Source organism: Notolepis coatsorum (assembly GCF_963971535.1).
Source record: "Notolepis coatsorum genome assembly, chromosome: 4".
Classification (NCBI taxonomy): domain Eukaryota; kingdom Metazoa; phylum Chordata; class Actinopteri; order Aulopiformes; family Paralepididae; genus Notolepis; species Notolepis coatsorum.
This window is the reverse complement of record NC_140168.1, coordinates 42,422,518-42,441,944: the sequence shown is the minus strand read 5'-3', so window position 1 is coordinate 42,441,944 and position 19,427 is coordinate 42,422,518. Positions and strand designations below refer to the sequence as shown.

Sequence of the window (19,427 nt, the reverse complement as noted above, 5' to 3'; positions counted from 1 at the left end):
CGTTCTAGGCCCAAATAGCATTGCAATTTACTTTGTAAATTGGTTTCATTGTGCCAATGTTCCAAATAAGATGTTTCATTTCGTTTGATGATTTCATTGGTTCTAATATTTTTTTTGGAAGCAGTGCCTGAGACTGGTTTGTGTTGGTGATTGGTTGATATACATAAGTCTCAGCACCATTTCACCGAGGGCACTCTTTTCAGGGTCCAGCTCTTGGGCTGTGGTTGCTTTTGATGTAAGTGAATTTGAGGGGCTTATTTGAAATTAAAATATGATGTCCAAATCTATCTGCCTATCTTCGCCACGCCCCCTCCGCATTCCACGTGCTCCTGGCTGCTCGGCCTCGGCGGTGTCTGCCGCAGCAACAGTCACATGACACGGGACTGGGGTTCGTTAGCTAGCGGGCTACTTCCTGGACAGGATCAAGTGGAACCTGCTGTAAATCACAGATATATTGCTTAAGAAGGCTATCAACCAAGGATCTTATTATTACCACGACTGGGAGCAAGCGGCGGGAAAGGGATTCATTCAACGACGTATTAGTATTATAAGTAATTCGCTCAAGTGATAAGATCGCAATCTTGTTGGTCGATGGTTGGCTTGTAACGGTACTATTTGGCTGCTAGCTAGTTAACTGCAGCATGCTAACGTCTGTCTTGTAGGTACTGTCGTCATGATGAGCCACCTTAAAATGCCACATACAGTTGAATAAACAAACCATCACAGTCAGTCTTATCAGTTTTAGACAAACGTAGACGTTGATAATAAGCCAACTGGCATTGGACTAGTTAGTACCGATAGATAGCTAAGCTAGCAGCCGGCCAGGTTCGCAGCAGCAAGTGTCATTTCTTCAAACAAGGATCACCACTTCGTATCAAGATGTCAAAATACACAAGTTTTCCGGAGCCCACTGACGACAGCAACCCATTCCAGGTGATCAGTGATCGAAAGCAAATGACACAGCTTTTGCCTGTCGTTTGTGTGGTTTTGCTATGTTAATACTATGATGCATAAAAGTATTGATGTTGGTATGTAGTACCAGCTGCCGTGTAATAGCAGACGTGCTGTTGCTCATGTGATGTGGTGTGTTGGCTGGTCTGCCCTTCCCTTTTTTTGACATGTATATAAACAACACATGAAGTGTCGACTACAATGGCTACTTTTCGTCTGTTGGTTGTTGTATAAGACCAGACTCAAAGGCTTTACTGTATTGATACAAATAAGCATTTGATTTGTTTGTCTGTACTGTACCAGGACCCAGCAGTGACTCAACACAGCAGCAACACAGAATATGCCACACTGGACCTTTACAACCCGTTTGACAACAAAACCGGGGTAAGAGATTGATTGATTGAACATTTTATAACAGATTGCAGAATGGGTACAATACAGTACGGCTCAATACACACAATAAGAGATTTATTGATTGATTGAAAACTTTATTAACAGATTGCAGAATGGGTACAGTACAGTGTACAGCTTAAGGGGATGCAGACCAGAGAAAGACTTTCGTCTTGTTTACATCAGGGTCCCCCATTTTCAATTCATCATAACATATATGACATACAGATAGACAGTACTGCTACATCTATACATTTATGACATACCAGATTTGCAAATACAGTACTGTTTGTGATACAAAAAGAGTCCAGAAAAGAGAGTATATACATTTGTTGTAGAAACTGTACATTGGATGGCTTAGTCATAACTGAGACCCACGTGTTTAAATGAAAAACTGACTTAATCTCTTGGAGTCTCTCATCTCATACTGTATTGTTATTGGAGCAGTTTTGGTAATGTTTGTTCCAAGCAACCACATTCTCTATTTTCACTTACTACACCAAAGACCACAGTAGAAATGTTTATTTTGTCGTTAGTTCGCTGATGATCTTATGTGGACTTTATAAGACAAGTTAAAGCCTTTTATTTATTTTTAAATTGTAAATTGTAGCACATCATGGCAAGAAATAGAAATAGGTACACAAGAATACAAAAAATAATTAAATAAAATTAATTTTAAATGGTCAACTTAAAGCTGCTCTTGGTAGTTTGGAGAAGAGAAAATATCTCTACAATAACTAGTTACAACTGATTGAATATTGTTTATAATCTCAACACAAATACAAAAAAATCACCCTCTGAAACAAAGTGAACCACCATTCGCTTAGACTACTAGACTAGAGGATGCCTCTTTGTATGGTAAAATCGGTGGGAGCATAGGAGCTTGATATAGCCAAACTGACCATTCCTTGATTCAAACGGTGCTCTAGGGATCCATATGTTATTGTAATTAAATATTAAAGATTTATCATACTTTATTTAGACTTTTCAGATGTTAGTTGCCTCAAAACCTCTGCTGCATTTACAGTAGATTCACTTTAAAAAATAATCTTAAATAATTTTTAAATTGTTTTTAACACTGTAAAGTAATTTTTTGTTTTTGTTTTACACTGTAATGTAAATGTAGCTATCTTACTTGTTACAGTAGTTTCATTATGCATTGTGTGTACTGACTTTTAATAATTTTGTTTTTGCAATAATAATAAGTGTGTGTGGACCCCAGGAAGACTAGCTGGTTGCTATGGCACCAGCTAATGGGGATGCCTAATAAAATAAAATCAGCCCCCCCCCCCCCCCCCCAAAACTACCCAGTGCAGCTTTAACTAAGGCCTAGTCCATACGAGTTTTAAGAAATACCCATGTATGTGTGGACAAATTATGAGTCATACTTATTATAAATTATTTGTCAAATGTTTTGCAGCCCCCCCCTGCCTATGAAGCCACCTCCCCCTCTGTTCCAGCTGTTCCTGCACAGACCCCACCCAGTAGGACCACCACCCCCACCGAACCTCGCAACTATGGCTCCTATACATCTCAGGTACATATCCTACTAGCCACCATAGGGCATGGATCACCTTATAAGATGTGCATGGATTTCATGGTGTAAAACTGCTCCTAATTGTAGAGAATGAACTACTTGAATACCTCAGACAGACGAAGAACAATATAACCATTTTAATATAACCATTTTAAGTTATCAGAGGATCAATGTTTTCAAACATTATTATCTGAAGATGGTAAGTTAAGAGTGTTGTGTATATTCATAGCTAAAGACGGTAACTAGAGTATCAGTATCTGAGAATTTCCCCAATGCTAAAATCTGATGCCAAAAGCCGTAACATACCAGTAATACTAGCGTATAGTTCACTTACCATGTGTGCCTATTGGCAGTGTCACGGATTCCAATCTTATTAGTGACCTTTGGTGCATGGAACCGTTTTTCTCTATCGTGTACTATAACGGAGAAAGTCCTTAAGGGGCCTTCACCAAAAAACAATGCTGATTTATTTTGCACATAATCTCACACGCGTCTAAAACAGTTTTGCACACATTCATTTAGTTAGTAGAGTAATTTTTTTTTAATATGGCCACTAGTGATGTCATCAGGACCACTGAATCATCACAGCTCAATTAAATAATAAGGGTTTCAAGTTTGTTTATTATTTGTCACAACAAAATACAGAATACTTTATGATGAAATGCTTGTTTCTGTATGAACCCCTGAGAGTGTGCTACATACAGTAAAAAAAGTAATTAAGAAGTAAGTAAAAAGTAAGTAAAGGAATGTTCAGTCAATATACATATATACAATATACAATACAGAGTAAAATGAGTAACAGTGAGGTACAATGGAGAAATGAGATGAGGTACAAAACGTAGGGTAGGGTGCAAATGAGGTATGAATGTAGTGCAAATCTCTTTAATAATAGATCATTATAAAGTGTCTAAAGTGAGTGGTAAGGTGAGTGTTTGTTTAAAGTGATTGTGTACATGTGGATGTGTGAATGAATGAATTAATGAATGAATGAAACAGATTGCAGAATGGGTACAATACAGTACGGCTCAATACACACAATTGTTAAGGGGATGCAGACCAGAGAAAGATGTTTGTCTTGTTTACATCAGTGTGCAGTGAGTGAGTGTAGATGCAGTGAGTGTAGATGATGGATTGTTACATAGTGTCATTGTCATTTAGCATCCTGATGGCCTGGGGATAGAAGCTCATTCTCTGTACTGGCCATGAGACTCCAGTATCGCTTGCCTGATCGCAGCAGTTCAAAGAGGCAGTTGTTTGGGTGACTAGAGTCTTTGATTATTCTCTTAGCCTTGGCCCTGCAACGCTTGTGTCCTAAAGGTATCAGTGCTTTTATCCTACCTATCTCCACCTATTGGATATGAAGAACAACATAAGGAAGACAGACAGTATAGCAATTTAGAGCCATATATATATGATTACCGGTAATTATATTTTCTAAGCACATAACACTTGCTTAAAATCAGAATGGAGAGAGCAGCAGCATCATCAAGGCTTTGAGCTGAATCCCATGTCTGGTTTCAGTTTGCTGAAGGAGGCTCAGCTCTATTTTGTCCTTTTGCCAGACGGATCTGCATCTTTGCCCTCTCTGTTTCATGGTTCAACAGTGTCTCATAGGCATCTGAATCCCTCAGCTCTGGTTGTCTGGTGCGCTTGGTCTCATAGGCATCTGAATCCCTCAGCTCTGGTTGTCTGGTGCGCTTGGTCTCATAGGCTACAAATGATGTATTATTTCAATTTACAAACTTTAAAAATACATTTAAATGTACTATACTATTGATTTAATTGTATAGTACATTTTGCTCTGGTAATTAACTAAATTCACCTCCAGTGGGATAAAGGTAATTCAGATTCTTTTTTTTAAAATCAAACTGATCCCAAACGTATCCAATCCTATGTTTTTGTTTTGAACTACCCTTTTGAAGATTTTATCCATATTAAAGCTTGGATTTGATTTCCTGATATCAAAGTGATCCCAATCCATTTTTTTTACCCCAAATCCAAATCTGATCCAATCGGATAGAGATTCAAGGTTTTGAACTACTGGCCATATTTAAAAATGTTTTCTCTCAATAGCTCAAACTAAATGTGTGCAAAACGGTTTCGATTATTTTGAATGAGTGTGAGAATATGTGCAAAATAAATCAGCATTGTTTTTTGGTGAAGTGCCACTTTTTAAAGGACCACACCACACAAATTCTGACTTAATTTCCCGGAGATTGCCCCCCCCCCCCCCTGTCTTTTTCGTTTTGTGTTCCTATGCATAATGATGTGTGTTTTATATTTGATCTCAGTCTAAATCCACACATCGGTTGGGAGCATGTGGGAGTAAAACTGCACACAGAAGCTGAAAGTCTGATGTGGAGGATATGAACGGCTTGTAGTAGAGAATACAGTAACATTAGTGAATATATACGACCTAGTGGTTGAATTACCTACAGAGAGCCTAGAGACTTTAAACAAAGTTTAGCAAGGTACTGTAGGCTGAGATCTGCTAAAACACACCGTATACCTATGAATACAAAATTAGTTAAAAACGGGGGCAATCAGGAAATGGCAGGAAGTAAAATTTAGAGCAGTATGGTCCTTTTTAAGAATATCTTACCAAAAGACACATTTTCGTCGTCATATCTTAACACATTCAGCGCCAGAGGTCGCTGTGGGCCGTGTGTGCCTGTGCTTTAACACATTGGGTGCCAACAACGCCATGCATTGTGTGCCAATGACGAGAAATCTCGTTATTTAATCGTTATTTCTTTTATTAGCAATATCCATTCATTTTTCATCCATCCAGCCTCACGTTATCATTGGGAATGGCTCTGACCTCGAAAAGGGCAAATACCGCCCCCTATCGTCTCCCGGATGGTATTGCACCCATTGGAATGGAGTCGATGGGAATGCATCAGAAAAAAAAACTCCGGGCTCCACATTTTACTTCTGAGGCATGTAACCTGAGACTATTGCATCCACTGAGGGCACTGGAAGAAGCGTCGATTATGTGTTTCGAGGTATAACGTTGGATCAATAAACGTGATCGATATTTGGAATGGCGATCAGGAATTGGATTAATCTTTTTGTAGAACATCTGATCTGAGGTAAGGACTTTATTTTACCAGTATTGGGTTAATCAGAGTTTTTTTTCACAGCGTTCACAACGTGTCTCCTGTGTGTGTACAGTGTGCGTAACGTTAGCGCCAGGCACGGCATAGATAATTGATTTTTCAGCCCGCTTCTCTAGCGTGCATAAGTACACATATACTATCGATAATCTAGCGTCTATTTGAAAACTATTCATAAAACAGCCGGAAAATGACAACGTGTTGTGTGTATTCCAGTAAATGGCTATTACTGCAGAATCTTTTTTTCTTTCTAGAAATGTCCAAAACTATACTCGTATTCAAAACGGTATAAAAACGGAAATGTACTGATGAGAAAACAATCCGTTTCGTATATGTTGACTGCAAGCAAGTCATTGATAAGCGACGGGTGTATTAGACCCATAGCCATAATTTAGGATATAGTTTAAGCGTTCGCAAATGTGCTCGTCCTCTCATTGATTAGAGTGGTGGCAACCAAGCGATAATTCGTCATTCATTGTTGGCAACCAATGTGTTAATGAATGGGGATACATGCCAGTGTTTGCAGTGCTAAAACTATATTAAATATTATAGTTATGGATCTAATAATTTAGTCGATTGTCATTGAGTTTCTTCCGGTCAAGATGCAAAAAACAGATAATTTTTTCATCCATACATTCCCGTTTTATACCGTGGTGAATATGAGTATAGTTTTAGAGTAATTCTGTGTAATCCCAGGAAACGCTGCTAAACAGCATTTAGTGCATGTCACTAGAAACCGTGCCATTCCTCGCTTGGATCAACAATCAATCTGAAATCAACGCTATATTATCGGTATTATGTTTCATCATGCATGCATGAAAGGGGGGGGGGGGTTTCTATGCTTCGATCGTCACCAACGGCATACGTTGTGGAGTAACGTTACATAACACTACAGGATCACAACGAAGGCATGCTCGGATCAACGCAAGATTGATACCATATAGCACTTACCTTGACTAGGATGTACTGCAAAAAGAATATTCCAATTATCTGATCGCCATTCCAAGTATTGATGTCGATCATGTTGCCAACATAATCCACCAAAGTACATGAATCGACGGTGCTTGATAATCCCCAATCCATGTGTTATAAACGTTACCACTGCCCAACTAGGAAAACCTGCACCGGACTTTTTAGATCGACGTACATGCTGAGCCAGAGAGATTCCAAGGATGTGCAATACCGGCTGCAAGGCGTTAGGCGGTGGTATTGGACGTTTGCGATCTCGGACCCATTCCCAATGATAATATCGGGCTCCCTCCATGGATTATGAATGGAAATAGCGAATAAAAGAAATAACGACCAAAACCCGACTTTTCTCGGGTTTGGCGCTCAAGCGATGGCGAGTTAACCCGACTTATCTCGGGTCTGGCGTCCAATGTGTTAAGCAGGCTCCCTGGACATTCATTTGAATGTCTAGGACACAAACAAGCAACTAATTTTATTTGATAAAACTTTATAAACATTTTTACAAATGGAGCAAACCAACAAGAACAAGAGAGTCCATTCACATTATTATCTTTTAATCCATGACCTTGAAAACCCCAAAGGTAGACTTTATCTTGGCGAGGTCCTTGAGGTGCAGACGAGAGATGAGATGCTTGCCCTGTGTCTATCCTCCAGCAGACGGTGGTGAACGCCACCACGGCAGAGCTCCTGAGGAAGCAGGAGGAGCTAGAGAAGAAAGCCCGTGAGCTGGAGAAGAGGGAGAGAGAGCTGGAGGCACACAGCCTGGGAGCTGGAGCCTGTAAGAGGGGGAAGGAGGAGACGATAATCAATATTATCGATAGAAAGAATGTGAAATTGTTATTATTTCCAAAATGTGTCCCACCTTTTTGGGGGTGCTTTTAAGATGGTTGGAAATAGCTGTGATAGGGCTGGGCGATTAATAGAATTTCAATTTATGATGTTGGCTTCCCACGATCATGAAAACAAGGTAATCGAGATTACACGATTATTGTGCGCATCATGCCAAGTAGCTCTCGTTTTGTCTTGTGTATAAATGCAGCACCCCCTTCCTTCACAGCGGAATGTCACATACAGGGCACACAAAATCCAAACTGTAACCAGAAACATGTGTTGTAAATGCAGCGCACGCTGCTCACCCAAACAGTAGTTTCAGCGTGTGTTGAGGATGGAGCCACGGTGCGTTTCTCCAGTTATTTTGAACTTTGATAACTAACAAATATGACAGAAAGGCAGCCTTCGAGAAGAAAGTTAAAACAAATTCGGTCGTCGTCATATGATGTTCTCAAATCAATGAGTAACCGCGTTTGATTATCGTAATTTCAATATCAATCAAAATAATCGTGATTATGATAATTGATCATAATTGAGCAGCCCTATGCTGTGACAGATCAAGTTTGAGAATGAACAGTGAAGCTCAGGGCAAACATGCCCCAGAATGTCCAGAAAAGGGGATTGAAATAGGGATTATGGGTGAAAACCCTACTGGAAAACCAGGAGAAAGAATGGCTAAAAATTTAGAACTGTATAGAACTATAGACCATTGTGTCATAAGTCTTAGACCAAAATAATAGCCGCTGGGGCAGTTCTCCTGGCATGGGAAAATGTATGGGATATTAACCTAGCTTTGTCTGTGGTTCACACAGGCTCTTTACCTTGAATGACGTCTATATTGATTTCTCTCTCTGATTTCCCCCCCCCCCCCCCGAAGCAGCAGTTTAAATTCTTTTTTTTTAAATAGGAAAAATCGCTAGCCAAAACTAGCTTAGCATTGCAGCACAGGTCCCCTGACCTGTTGCCAGTTTCAGTGCGTTCTCGATGCAATGTGGCTTTTAAAAGTAGTGTTAGCACTGCGGCTCTTAAAGGCAGTGTTGGCAATGTTGCTCTTAAAAGTAGTGTTAGCAATGTTGCTCTTAAAAGTAGTGTTAGCAATGTTGCTCTTAAAAGTAGTGTTAGCAGGGCGGCTACGTGGCGTAGTGGGCAAGGCGCTCGCCACAAAATCTGGAGACGCTGGGCTCGCCTGTTCGAGCCCAGCGCTCCACATTTGCTTTCAGTTTAGCTGGTCGTCCGTACTAATACACATTGGCCGTATTAGGGGGTGGGAAACTGATGGGTGGGGATCGGGCGTTGTGGACAGCGACTCCTACAGGTCGGTTGGTGCGCCTGCGCAGTAGAATCAGGAAGTGTCGGGGGCAGCGTGAGCCTCCCACGCGTTACTCCTCGCCACTGAGAGATCGAGCTGCGCAGGTGAAAAGATGCGACTGCTGTTACCTCAAGTACCGGAGGGGACTTGTGCTATGTATTACTTAGTCCACATTGCAGCCGGCTTGTGGGAGGCAAGAAACAGCGTTCGTGACAGGGGAGGGTTGAATTGGATGATACGAAATTGGGATGGGAGAAAATATAGAAAAATGGGAGAAAAAGTGGATAAAAAAAAAAGTAGTGTTAGCAATGTTGCTCTTAAAAGTAGTGTTAGCAATGTGGCTCTTAAAGGCAGTGTTAGCAATGTGGCTCTTAAAGGCAGTGTTAGCAATGTGGCTCTTAAAGGCAGTGTTAGCAATGTGGCTCTTAAAAGTAGTGTTGGCAATGTGGCTCTTAAAAGTACAGCCCTGCTTTGTGACAAATCAACTGAAAGAGTGTTGTTAGTGTATCATGATAAGATGAGACCTTTATTGTGTCGTTGGACAGATCAGTGTTGGGGTAGGAAGAATGCGTTGTTGATCCTTTAATCCTTTCCTTTCTCGCCTCCAGCCCGTCAAAATAACTGGCCTCCTCTCCCATCGTTCTGCCCTGTGGGACCCTGCTTCTACCAGGACATCGAGCTGGAGATCAGCCAGTCCTTCCAGCGCACCGTCACCATCATGTACTACTTCTGGATGTGTGAGTTCTCCAATTCACTGACGGTAGTTACTATTAAATGAGTCTCTCATTGACACATCGCGTGTTGCCTCAAGTCGCGCGAGTACTTCACCGACACCAGTAATCACTATAAACTGTTCATTATGGGGAGCAGGGATTCCGTTAGAATGAATTGGTGCCGGTCTACATGTCCCGGAAGATTTCAAGGTCTCGGACGAATGTGAGAAATGTATACCCGTCCGATGCTTAATGCTTATTGTTAAGCAAAACAGTCACCATTTGTAATAGTTACCTCCACTCTGTCTGCACTGCAGCAGCTCTCTCCACTGATGTGGAGAAAAAGTGTTTTGGTTCAGCCAGGATGTCTGGAGTGTTTGGGTCCAACTAACTTTTAACTAGCCACAACCTCAGTGTGTGTGTATTAGGGCGCTTTCACATATAGTTTTGGTGGACTCTGTGCGGTTCAGGCGGTGAAGTTGCAACATTGTTGCATTCTTCATTTGGTTCGTCTGCATTCACACTGCAATTTGTCAAGCGCACTAAACTTTCTGAACAATCTCACGCGGTCGAAAAGGGCGCTCGTCTATTGGACACAATAGAGAGTGGAAATGTGTGTGTGTGACTGTGACTGCGAGCCCTAACGTGTAAACTCATGACAACACCGGTATTACCGGTGACACCGGACATTTTACAACATATCTGTAGAATGCTTACTTTGATCTTTAATGTTATTGATCCACTGTAATTGCTTGACCTAACAAAGCAAACGTTTCTGGCGATGTAAGCGTCCAGCCAGCAGTTTTTATACAGGCCAAATACAATTGCGAACTATAGGAACTATTGTTCTCCACCAAAAGTAGGCGTGATCGCGGAAGGAGAAAGTACTCCGATGTGCCACCAGCGGTCTTGATGTATAGAGCAGAGGGGTTGAAGGTTGTTCAGGGAAAACTTGTCCTTGGAAGTTCAGTAAAAGCCCTTGAAATAGGGACAATGTCCGCGTGTGTCTTCTGTAATCTTTACTCTAAAGAGCACAGACCATCTGTTGGGAACTAACATACGGCTGTTGAAAAGAAAATATACTGCATGTGCTCGTTTTCCAAGCCTAGTGCTGTCAGGAAAATATCAAAATAGAGTGGATATTTCACAATTTCCTTTGTTAAGTGGTCAGAAAAATCACTTTGCAGACATATTTGCAGCAATTACAATGCATAGGAAAACCCATGGACAGATGTAAAATGACTGTCATCGAGGCTTGGCAGTTGGCACCATCAGTCACAGTGGACTGCCAGTACAGAGTAGACCTTCTGACTCTTGGTTGGTTACAGTCAAAGTGGTTGGTAGAATGATCTTGCGTATCATACCACTTTGCTTCACTTAATTTTAGTGCTGTTCCAGCGCAGTGGACTGGCTTATGGCCTTTGTCTGTGATGATTCACAGCGGCTGTGAGAGTGCATTTCTTCAACAAATCAGTGTCTTCATGTCTTGAGTAAATCAACATGTAAGGTGTTGTTCAAAATCCAGGCAGCTGTCTATTGCCGTAGCGTCCATGTGGGACTCGGAGCACTCCGGCTAAGCAAGACACAGTGAGGTAGGGTTACTGCACTGATGTGGAATTTAATAATACACTGGTATTGGCGGTGACACTGGATAATTTACAAAATGACGCTCATTATCTGTACAGTGCTTACTTTGTGTACAGGCTTACTGTTAATGTTAAAGCCACTGGAAACCCAAATCCACAATAGCCTTCTAACTATGTAATTTAGGGTCTCGTGTATATAATAGTAGTAAGCATCTAAAAAGCATTAGAAGTTCATTTCAATCCAAATTTGATATATTGTCAATTGTCATTTAAGTTTTTGTAAACCGTAATGAAATTGGGTTTGAATTGGGCATGGTTATGCTCAGACATTTATTACGAAAATTACACAATTTGGTGAACCAATCACAAAAATCACTCTGGCGAGCTACTGGTGGCCCCGCCCACTTGGTGCTGTCTGGGATCTCTCCAAGCAAACACTTCCAATCGTCTCCCACATGGGAAAACAATGCACTGCACTCTGCTTTGCTTTTAGCTAGATTGATTCACATTACCCTGACTGACATGGTTTGAAAGCTACTGTGACTTAGGTACACCACCAAAATCTGTATTAATCACAGAGTTGATAAGTAGCTCAAGTGTACTATTGCAAAGCTAATGCTAAAGCTATGGAAAATGCTAAAACACATAGCTTCTTACTCCAGCAGGTATAGTTAAATAAAACATATCTGGGTGGTCTAACCTAGTTTGCTAAAGCAGGCCTATATGGAGACCAGCAGCAAATGAACAAATGCGCACATTTGGAAAGATCCATCACTGTGTTAACTACCATTGTAAACGGCAGCTTCACTAACGCAGCACCTACTGCTTGGCCAGAGTGGCTGGATTGTGCTCTGAACGCTCCGAGAGGGTGATGGTCGTAACGAACAATAAAACGGATGGTTTCTCTGGCGCTCGGAGTGCCAATCTATGCACGCACCTGTGACCTACACAGCCCAGTGCCATACAGCTCTGATGCGCGCCCCCCCCCCCCCCCCCCCTGTCCACATTGTTACAAAATGTTAAATGTTAGAGGTGCGCAGCTATGCGGTCAGACCCTGCATGCACGTGCCATTGCGCAATATCACCGCTGATGCCGTGTCGACCGCAAGAAGCATGACACCGGTTGGGTCTACTTTCACATGACAGACAACTATCTGACGTTTCCGTTGAGCGCTGTGGACAATTGCCTGAGGATGAGGCTCACCAGGTCATAAGAACATAACGAGGCAGAGAATCCGGGTGGAGGGATGGAAGTCTCAGGGGGAAATGGGTCAGTGGAGGGTCAAGGAGGAAAAGTTCAAACGCCTGAAAGCAGGATGGCCGATATGATATATATATAAATAAATAAAAATCCATCTGATAAAATACAACCATTTAATAATAACAAATGAGACACAAAGTTGCTGAACTGAAGTTAACTAACGTTAGCTATATTAGCTAGCTAGTTTAACTGGTTGATGACAGCTAGGCTTGTACAGTATTTGCTAACATTACAGTTGCCAACCAGGAATCACGATTCTCACTAAAAGACCAGAATCAATTGAATTATACATATATGTTTTGTTAATTGGCCACATGGGAGCGCTCATTGGCTGACGCTGATTATCTCAAAATGCCAGATATCACGCTATCGCAGAGTTCTTAAGACCCAAAACTGTAGTTCTCTTCTCTCTATCTTTCTCTCTCACTCTCTCTCTCCCTCCCTCCCTCCCTCCAGACACACTTCCATCGTTCTATATTTACTCTCATCTCTCTTTTCATCTTGCTCTCCTTCTCCTCTCCTCCAGTCTCTGCAGGCACGCTGCTCTTCAACCTGATTTCATCTCTGGCTGCGTTCTGCTTGGACCCGTCAGGGAGTGGTGTTGGCCTGGGCCTGGCTATTCTCTGGGCCCTCCTCTTCACCCCCTGCTCCTTCCTCTGTTGGTATAGACCTGTATACAAAGCTTTTAGGTGCGTACCATCTGTGACTTTCAAATATCATTTGGCTGAGTCGGATTTATTTTCCTTTAACTAGCTAGTATCTATACTAGTACCTATACCTCCTTATACTACATCATTATTGGAATGGAATTTTGGTACCTATGGAACCCGTTCTAGTGACTGGCTGGTCCTTAAGGTCCCCAGAGTTAGCTCAGAACAGGGTAAATCTGCATTTAGCTATGATGCCTCCTAGCTCATGGAATTAAAGCTTGAGATTCTCTCCTCTGTTGCAGAGTTTAAAACCTTGATCTCCATCCATCAATCAAGTTGTACGTGTTTTTAATTGATTTGTTATCCTTGCTTTTGCCTTGCCTTGTTGTCTTATTGTTATGTTTTTATATGCTGTGTGATTTTATATGCCTTTTTTGGGCTTATTTCTGTATGTACACTCAACGTTACTGTAAATGAGGGATAACCCTGCCTTTCGAGTTTAAATAAAGGTTTGAAATTAAATAGTTTATTCTAAAATAAATGTTTCCTTCCTCCTAGGAGTGACAGCTCCTTCAATTTCTTCGCTTTCTTCTTCATATTCTTCGCCCAAGTGGTGTTCTTTGTCATCATGATGATTGGGATACCTGGATGGGGTTTCAGGTATGAACTTTATTCTCTATACTCTATATAGGATAGCAAGATTGTGTTTTCCAGGAATGGAAAAGTAAACACATTTTTCTCCGTTACCTGGATCTCTATCTGTCCATCCAGTCCGTTTCTGTGTGATTCGCCTAGTTTTGGAGATGTGTACCGTAAAAGATGGCTGCCGTCACTCCGATACAATGGAGCTGAATGGCACTCGGGTTTGTGGCGCTCAAAGCACCAAGAAGATATATATATTTAAAAAGAAAAAAGCAACGTCTCCTTCCAGAAATCATGACCCTGGTTACTCAAGGAACCACAAGCCGAGTGCCATTCAGCTCTATTGTATTGGAGTGATGGCAGTGATGGCAGACATCTCTACGGTAGTTATCTCCAAAACTAGGCAAATCACACGTGAAACTATCTGGATGCTGGGAGAGATAGCACTCTGGGTAAGGGGGAAAATATTTTAAAGAAAATAAAAAAATCGTGTCGAGGACATTTCAACATGGACACTGACATATATTGTTTGTGGGGAAACAATAGAATTTGTGCTATACCGTTATGTCATGGAATGGTCATTGATAATCTGCGTAGAAGCGCTGTATCACACTTGTTGTTTCTTCACATCACATTTTCTATCCTCTTCCAGGACTTGGTCGTTTCTCTCTCTTTGATGGAATACTTCCTCTAACCCATAAATCTATCATACTCTCTTTCTCAAGTTTTGTTTTATTTGTCACATATAATGTACATTACAGTGAAATGCTTGGGTTCTGTATGACCCTCCTGAGATTGTGCTTCATACAGTAAAAAGAATAAAGACCAAACACTAGACAAAATATACAATGTACGAAATGCAAACAAATGCTATGAGCAAAAATCTCTCTCTCTCTCCTCCCATCTGTCCTCTCCTTCAGTGGGTGGATCGTGAGCCTGGCTGCCCTGAGGACCAGTGTTCCTGTGGGTGTGATCATGATACTCAACGCTGTGCTCTTCACCGCCCAGACCGCCATGGGAGTGGTGATGCTCAAAAAGGTCAATACTTGAATGTGTGTAATGCACCAGAACGGGTGGAATGGACAGGATGTCCTTGAAGACACTGCGACATGATCCGCTTAGGTCACGTTACTTGGGTTATGAAACGAGAGGGAGAGTGTAAAGAGAAATTGTCTACCTGCATTGACACTTTCCACATGTGTCCCTGTCCATGATAATTACACCCATAGTACCCTGGTGGTACTGCTACCATGGAGCTGTCAGCGGATAATAAGCGGTCTGAAGAATAGCCTCCATATCGTGTATCAGGGTATCATTTTCAGCCTTGACAATGAGTGTAGTATGATGATGAATTCGTTTGTGTCTCAACTATCAACACTCCTCTCTCTCTTTCTCTCTCTCTCTCTCTCTCTCTCTCTCTCTCTCTCTCTCTCTCTCTCTCTCTCTCTCTCTCTCTCTCTCTCTCTCTCTCTCTCTCTCTCTCTCTCTCTCTCTCTCTGCCTCTCTCTCTCTGCCTCTCTCTGCTCCCTCTCCAGGTCCACTCTCTGTACAGACAGACGGATGCCAGCTTCCAGAAGGCCCAGGCAGAGTTTGCCACAGGAGTAATGTCCAATCAGGCTGTGCGCCAGGCAGCTGCCAATGCTGCCTCCAATGCCGCCCAGGGCGCCTTCACCGGGCCTCGATAAAGAGAAAGAGAGAGAGAGAGCAGGCGGGCAAGTGGGCTGATGGAGCGCAGGGCCCTTTAAATGTTACAGGATCGGTTTCGAAAACTTCACCCACTAATGATTATAATTGATTTCTCCACTAATTATTAGAGGGGAAGTTGATCCCATGTCAGTACTCAAGGCAACTTAAAAGGATAGTTTGGATTTCTTGACAAAGTGGCAGTCTTGCCATTAGAGTAAACGGTGCCGTGGTCGAGGTGCTGGCTGTGTTCCGAGCGAGCTGGGAAGCTTCAGACTGGCAGCACAGGGGGACTGGTAACAAAAAGAAAAAGTTACCGCTTAACAGAATTACAACTGTCCTTTTGTATTTCCGATGCTCAACCCTTCTCTCAGATCGACGCAATATTTCTGCACTATTTTTGCACTATTTTGTTGTTGAAGAAAGCCAGTGTATTACCACACACTGGGGCTCTCAAGCTGGCTCGTTCCAAGACATCGCGTTGGTCTGAGAGAATAAAGAAGACATGAAGACTGTTTTGTTGTGGATGGTTAAAACTTTTCTTTGCATGTTGTGGTGCGGCTTAAAGCCTTTGTCTTACCGGACCCCGTGGGCTGCCTGTCTGAAGCTGCCTTGCTCATTTGGAACCCGGACAGCACTTCAACCAAGGTAAGTCAGCTAATGGCTTTGCATTGATTACACTACTGGCAAGTATTCCATACCACTTTACGGGGATACAGCGGTACCGATAGTAGCATTTGAGTATCAGTCAGACAATTTCCCCAGTACTAAAATCTAAGAATAAATCTTAAGAACCATGTGTAAATATGCCAGAAATCAAAGTGACCTGAAAGAAGTATTTCTGACACATAGAAGCATGTTCAATTGCCCAAAACCGATGGTCTAAGTCTGTACTGTTCAGTTTTTTAAAAAAGGGGTCTGATCGGTACCCTGCATTGGCCGACACCGAAAGCTTGGTACTCTGCAATCACAACTTCCCTCAGACAAGCAGCGACAGTTGTGACCGGGAGGATCAAGAAAAGAGGCCGGGTTTGAGATGGGTCAATTGGTATCGGTGGTGGAACAGTAGTATCGGTGCATCCCTGACGTTTTTACTACATTTTATGTCGAAAGGAAATCGGAACCATCCCTTCAACTCCTTGACAAGCGAGATAGTGGTGGAGTTGTGTTAATATGCCAAGATGTACAGGTCAAGTTATTTACATCATATAGCCACTTATGTGTTTACAACAGGAGTCACCAAGTGATGTGTATCAAATCAATATATGAAATGGAAAGATGGAACGAGGATTTAAAGGATTTTCTTCTCGTTATTTTCAACCTAGACCTTGTTTTTTATCACATGGCGTCATACTGATCAAATCACATCAGAATCGGTTGTCCTCAGAGTTGAGAAGGACATATTTTGGCTGCTTTTGAGGATGTTGCTTATGAGGACGCCTGGCGCATGGTTGCCCCATTGAATTGAATTGTAGCTGGGACATCTGCGCTCAACTCCAGTGCCCAAGAAGACACATCAGGCTCATTTGTTGTCCAATCTATGAGATTTTGGTCGGAATCTTATCAGTACCACGCCAGATGTTAGAAAATGATGATGATGGAAAATGGCCAGAATGACCCTTTAAAAATGTTACAAACACCATGAGAAGTTAATTATACAGTATTGTACACTATACACACTACTGTATTATAACACAAAGTAAGTATTCATGGATGCAGGGAAAACGTTTTATTTTTTAAGTCAAAACTGTGCCATGTTGAAAAAGATTTGGGGCAATATTAGCCTGGATACTGGAAATAGCCTGGATACTGGAAATAGCCTGGATACTGAAATGCCCTGCTGTCTCGTGTGCCATTGGGAGCTGTGATCAAACCAGGCCTGCTAGGACAAGGTATCGTAAAATGGAGGGAACTATCTGATCATGCCAATACTAAACAGTTCCCATGATAACATTTGATTCCTAACTGAACTCAACTTTATTTGGCCAATGCTTCTATTGCGTTGTTTAAGTGAACTCTAACTAGCTGTTTTTGTCATTATTCCAAATGAGAATGCCTATTTACACTATTGCCAAAATCGTATCATACTGCAAAACAATAATCACATGTTGTTTCGGTTGTGATATTTATCTCTGTATTGTTGTTCTGTTGGTGCTGTTTGTGGTTATGATTGTTATTATCAGTCTTGTTTTAATAAAATATATTGTATTGCGCTCATTCATCATTTCAGTTATTTTCTGTGCCTTGGTGGTGATCAACATAGTTTAGCCATGTTACTAACTGAAGCATTTCTGAACAAACTCTATGATTACGGTATGGTTTTGCTTAGTCAGACTTGATAATGTGACTCTTGGGCTCAGTTGTTCAAAAGTAATCCGATCGGATTTCGGATAATCAAATCTTGAAAATGGGTTGTTCAAAAGAAAAAAAGGATTCTGAAATCGGATTGGATTACGTAATCTAATCTTGGTTTTGATCCGGATCAAACCTTCAGTATGCGTTGTTCAAAAACTTTTAGTAGTTTTGGGATCACTTTGATCTGATCCCAGTAGAACGATAGATTCAGGGTGGATTTCAGTCACAAAATGTAATGAAACTTAAAAATGTGTATCCAATATTTGGATTATAAAGTATATACATTTATTCATAAGATTTTCACTTAATTTGTTCATCCGCTACAGTGATCAAATATATAAAGTAGACATTATGCTACGTATTCAGTCTTTCAGTACAGCAAATTCAAAAGATTTTGGCCTCATAAAATAATCACCCAAACAGCTGTCAGTATTGAACACAAATAATATATAAATTATAAACTGTCACTTATCACTGTATATTAATCACACTGACATGGTCATCAGTCATTTGACTTTGACTTGTGTTCAATTAAGGCAATCATAACCAAGGCCTATAATTTATGAACTATGTTCACTACACCAAAGCGATGGAACCATGGACTCAAAAGGCCCTAATTTCACTGTTGCCGAAACCTGTGCTACTAGAGGGTGTTAGGTGCCATTTCGACTCAATAGTAGGGAGCTTTAGTTCTGCTAAGGGTGGAGAACTTACCAACAAAAAGAGAAATTATATTTGGGTAGAAATCACACAGAATGTGAATGCCATGGGGTCTGGCCAGAAGAGGACCACAGAGCAAGTGAAAGCTAGATGGAAGATTATTAGGGCCAGGGCAACAAAGGACCATGCTGAAGCCAAAAACACCCAAACAGGCAACAAGCCCTTTAAGAGGGGTGATTACACATGTGTGGTACTTGACATTATTGGAGGTGAGACATCACAAACTGCATGGGATTCAAGGTGTTGTGGGGGATGGTGAGCCTGCGATTGGAGAGGAAAGTGAGCCAGTTCCTCCTGAACCAGAGGACACATTTATTTTGGATCTCAGTCCCATCATTGAGGAAGAAGGTGGATCCTCACTGGTAGAGCCAGTAGTTGCCACAGGAGCTCAGAAAAGAGGCTTGAAGTGTCCTTTGGCAAACGGAGATGGTGATTATAAGGCACTTCTGCAAAGAGAGACTGAAAGGGCGGAAGTACAGACTCGTCTGGCAGAGGAACAACTGACCTGACTACAGCAAAGCAAGGCTAGACTTGAGATTCGCCTCCTAAAAGCCAAGCTTGTACAAGCTGGGCTCTCCACAGCAGATGATGAAGAACTCTGAAGTTATTTATTTTTGGTAAGTATTGGACATTTAGCCTTTTTATTCAATTCAATACATCTTTATTTGAAACTTGTTCTAAATATCCACAAGGTACAGTATTTGTGAGTAATGT

The 19,427-nt window shown here is 41.6% G+C and overlaps 1 protein-coding gene across 2 annotated transcripts; it reads left to right on the top strand.

Annotated features, from left to right (window-relative positions):
• The first annotated feature begins 391 nt into the window (after positions 1-391).
• On the top strand, positions 392-17,851 carry scamp3 (secretory carrier membrane protein 3). Of its 2 annotated transcripts, none has more exons than XM_084312480.1 (9): positions 392-933; positions 1,255-1,335; positions 2,762-2,878; positions 7,621-7,741; positions 9,712-9,840; positions 13,190-13,352; positions 13,872-13,973; positions 14,876-14,993; positions 15,491-17,851. In XM_084312480.1, the coding sequence occupies exons 1-9, from the start codon at positions 880-882 to the stop codon at positions 15,638-15,640; spliced, it is 1,035 nt and encodes a 344-aa protein (XP_084168606.1). In that variant the 5' UTR covers positions 392-879; the 3' UTR covers positions 15,641-17,851. The 2 variants fall into 2 exon arrangements, with proteins under 2 accessions (XP_084168606.1, XP_084168605.1); XM_084312479.1 differs by having other exon boundaries at positions 7,618-7,741.
• The last annotated feature ends 1,576 nt before the right edge of the window (positions 17,852-19,427 follow it).

Bases quoted from the DNA above. Each gene is read 5' to 3' on its own strand.
- scamp3 (XM_084312479.1), top strand. From the start codon at position 880: ATGTCAAAATACACAAGTTTTCCGGAGCCCACTGACGACAGCAACCCA. The intron at 7,742-9,711 runs GTAAGAGGGGGA...TCTCGCCTCCAG, and splicing joins CAGCCTGGGAGCTGGAGCCT to CCCGTCAAAATAACTGGCCT. The intron at 9,841-13,189 runs GTGAGTTCTCCA...CCTCTCCTCCAG, and splicing joins CATGTACTACTTCTGGATGT to TCTCTGCAGGCACGCTGCTC.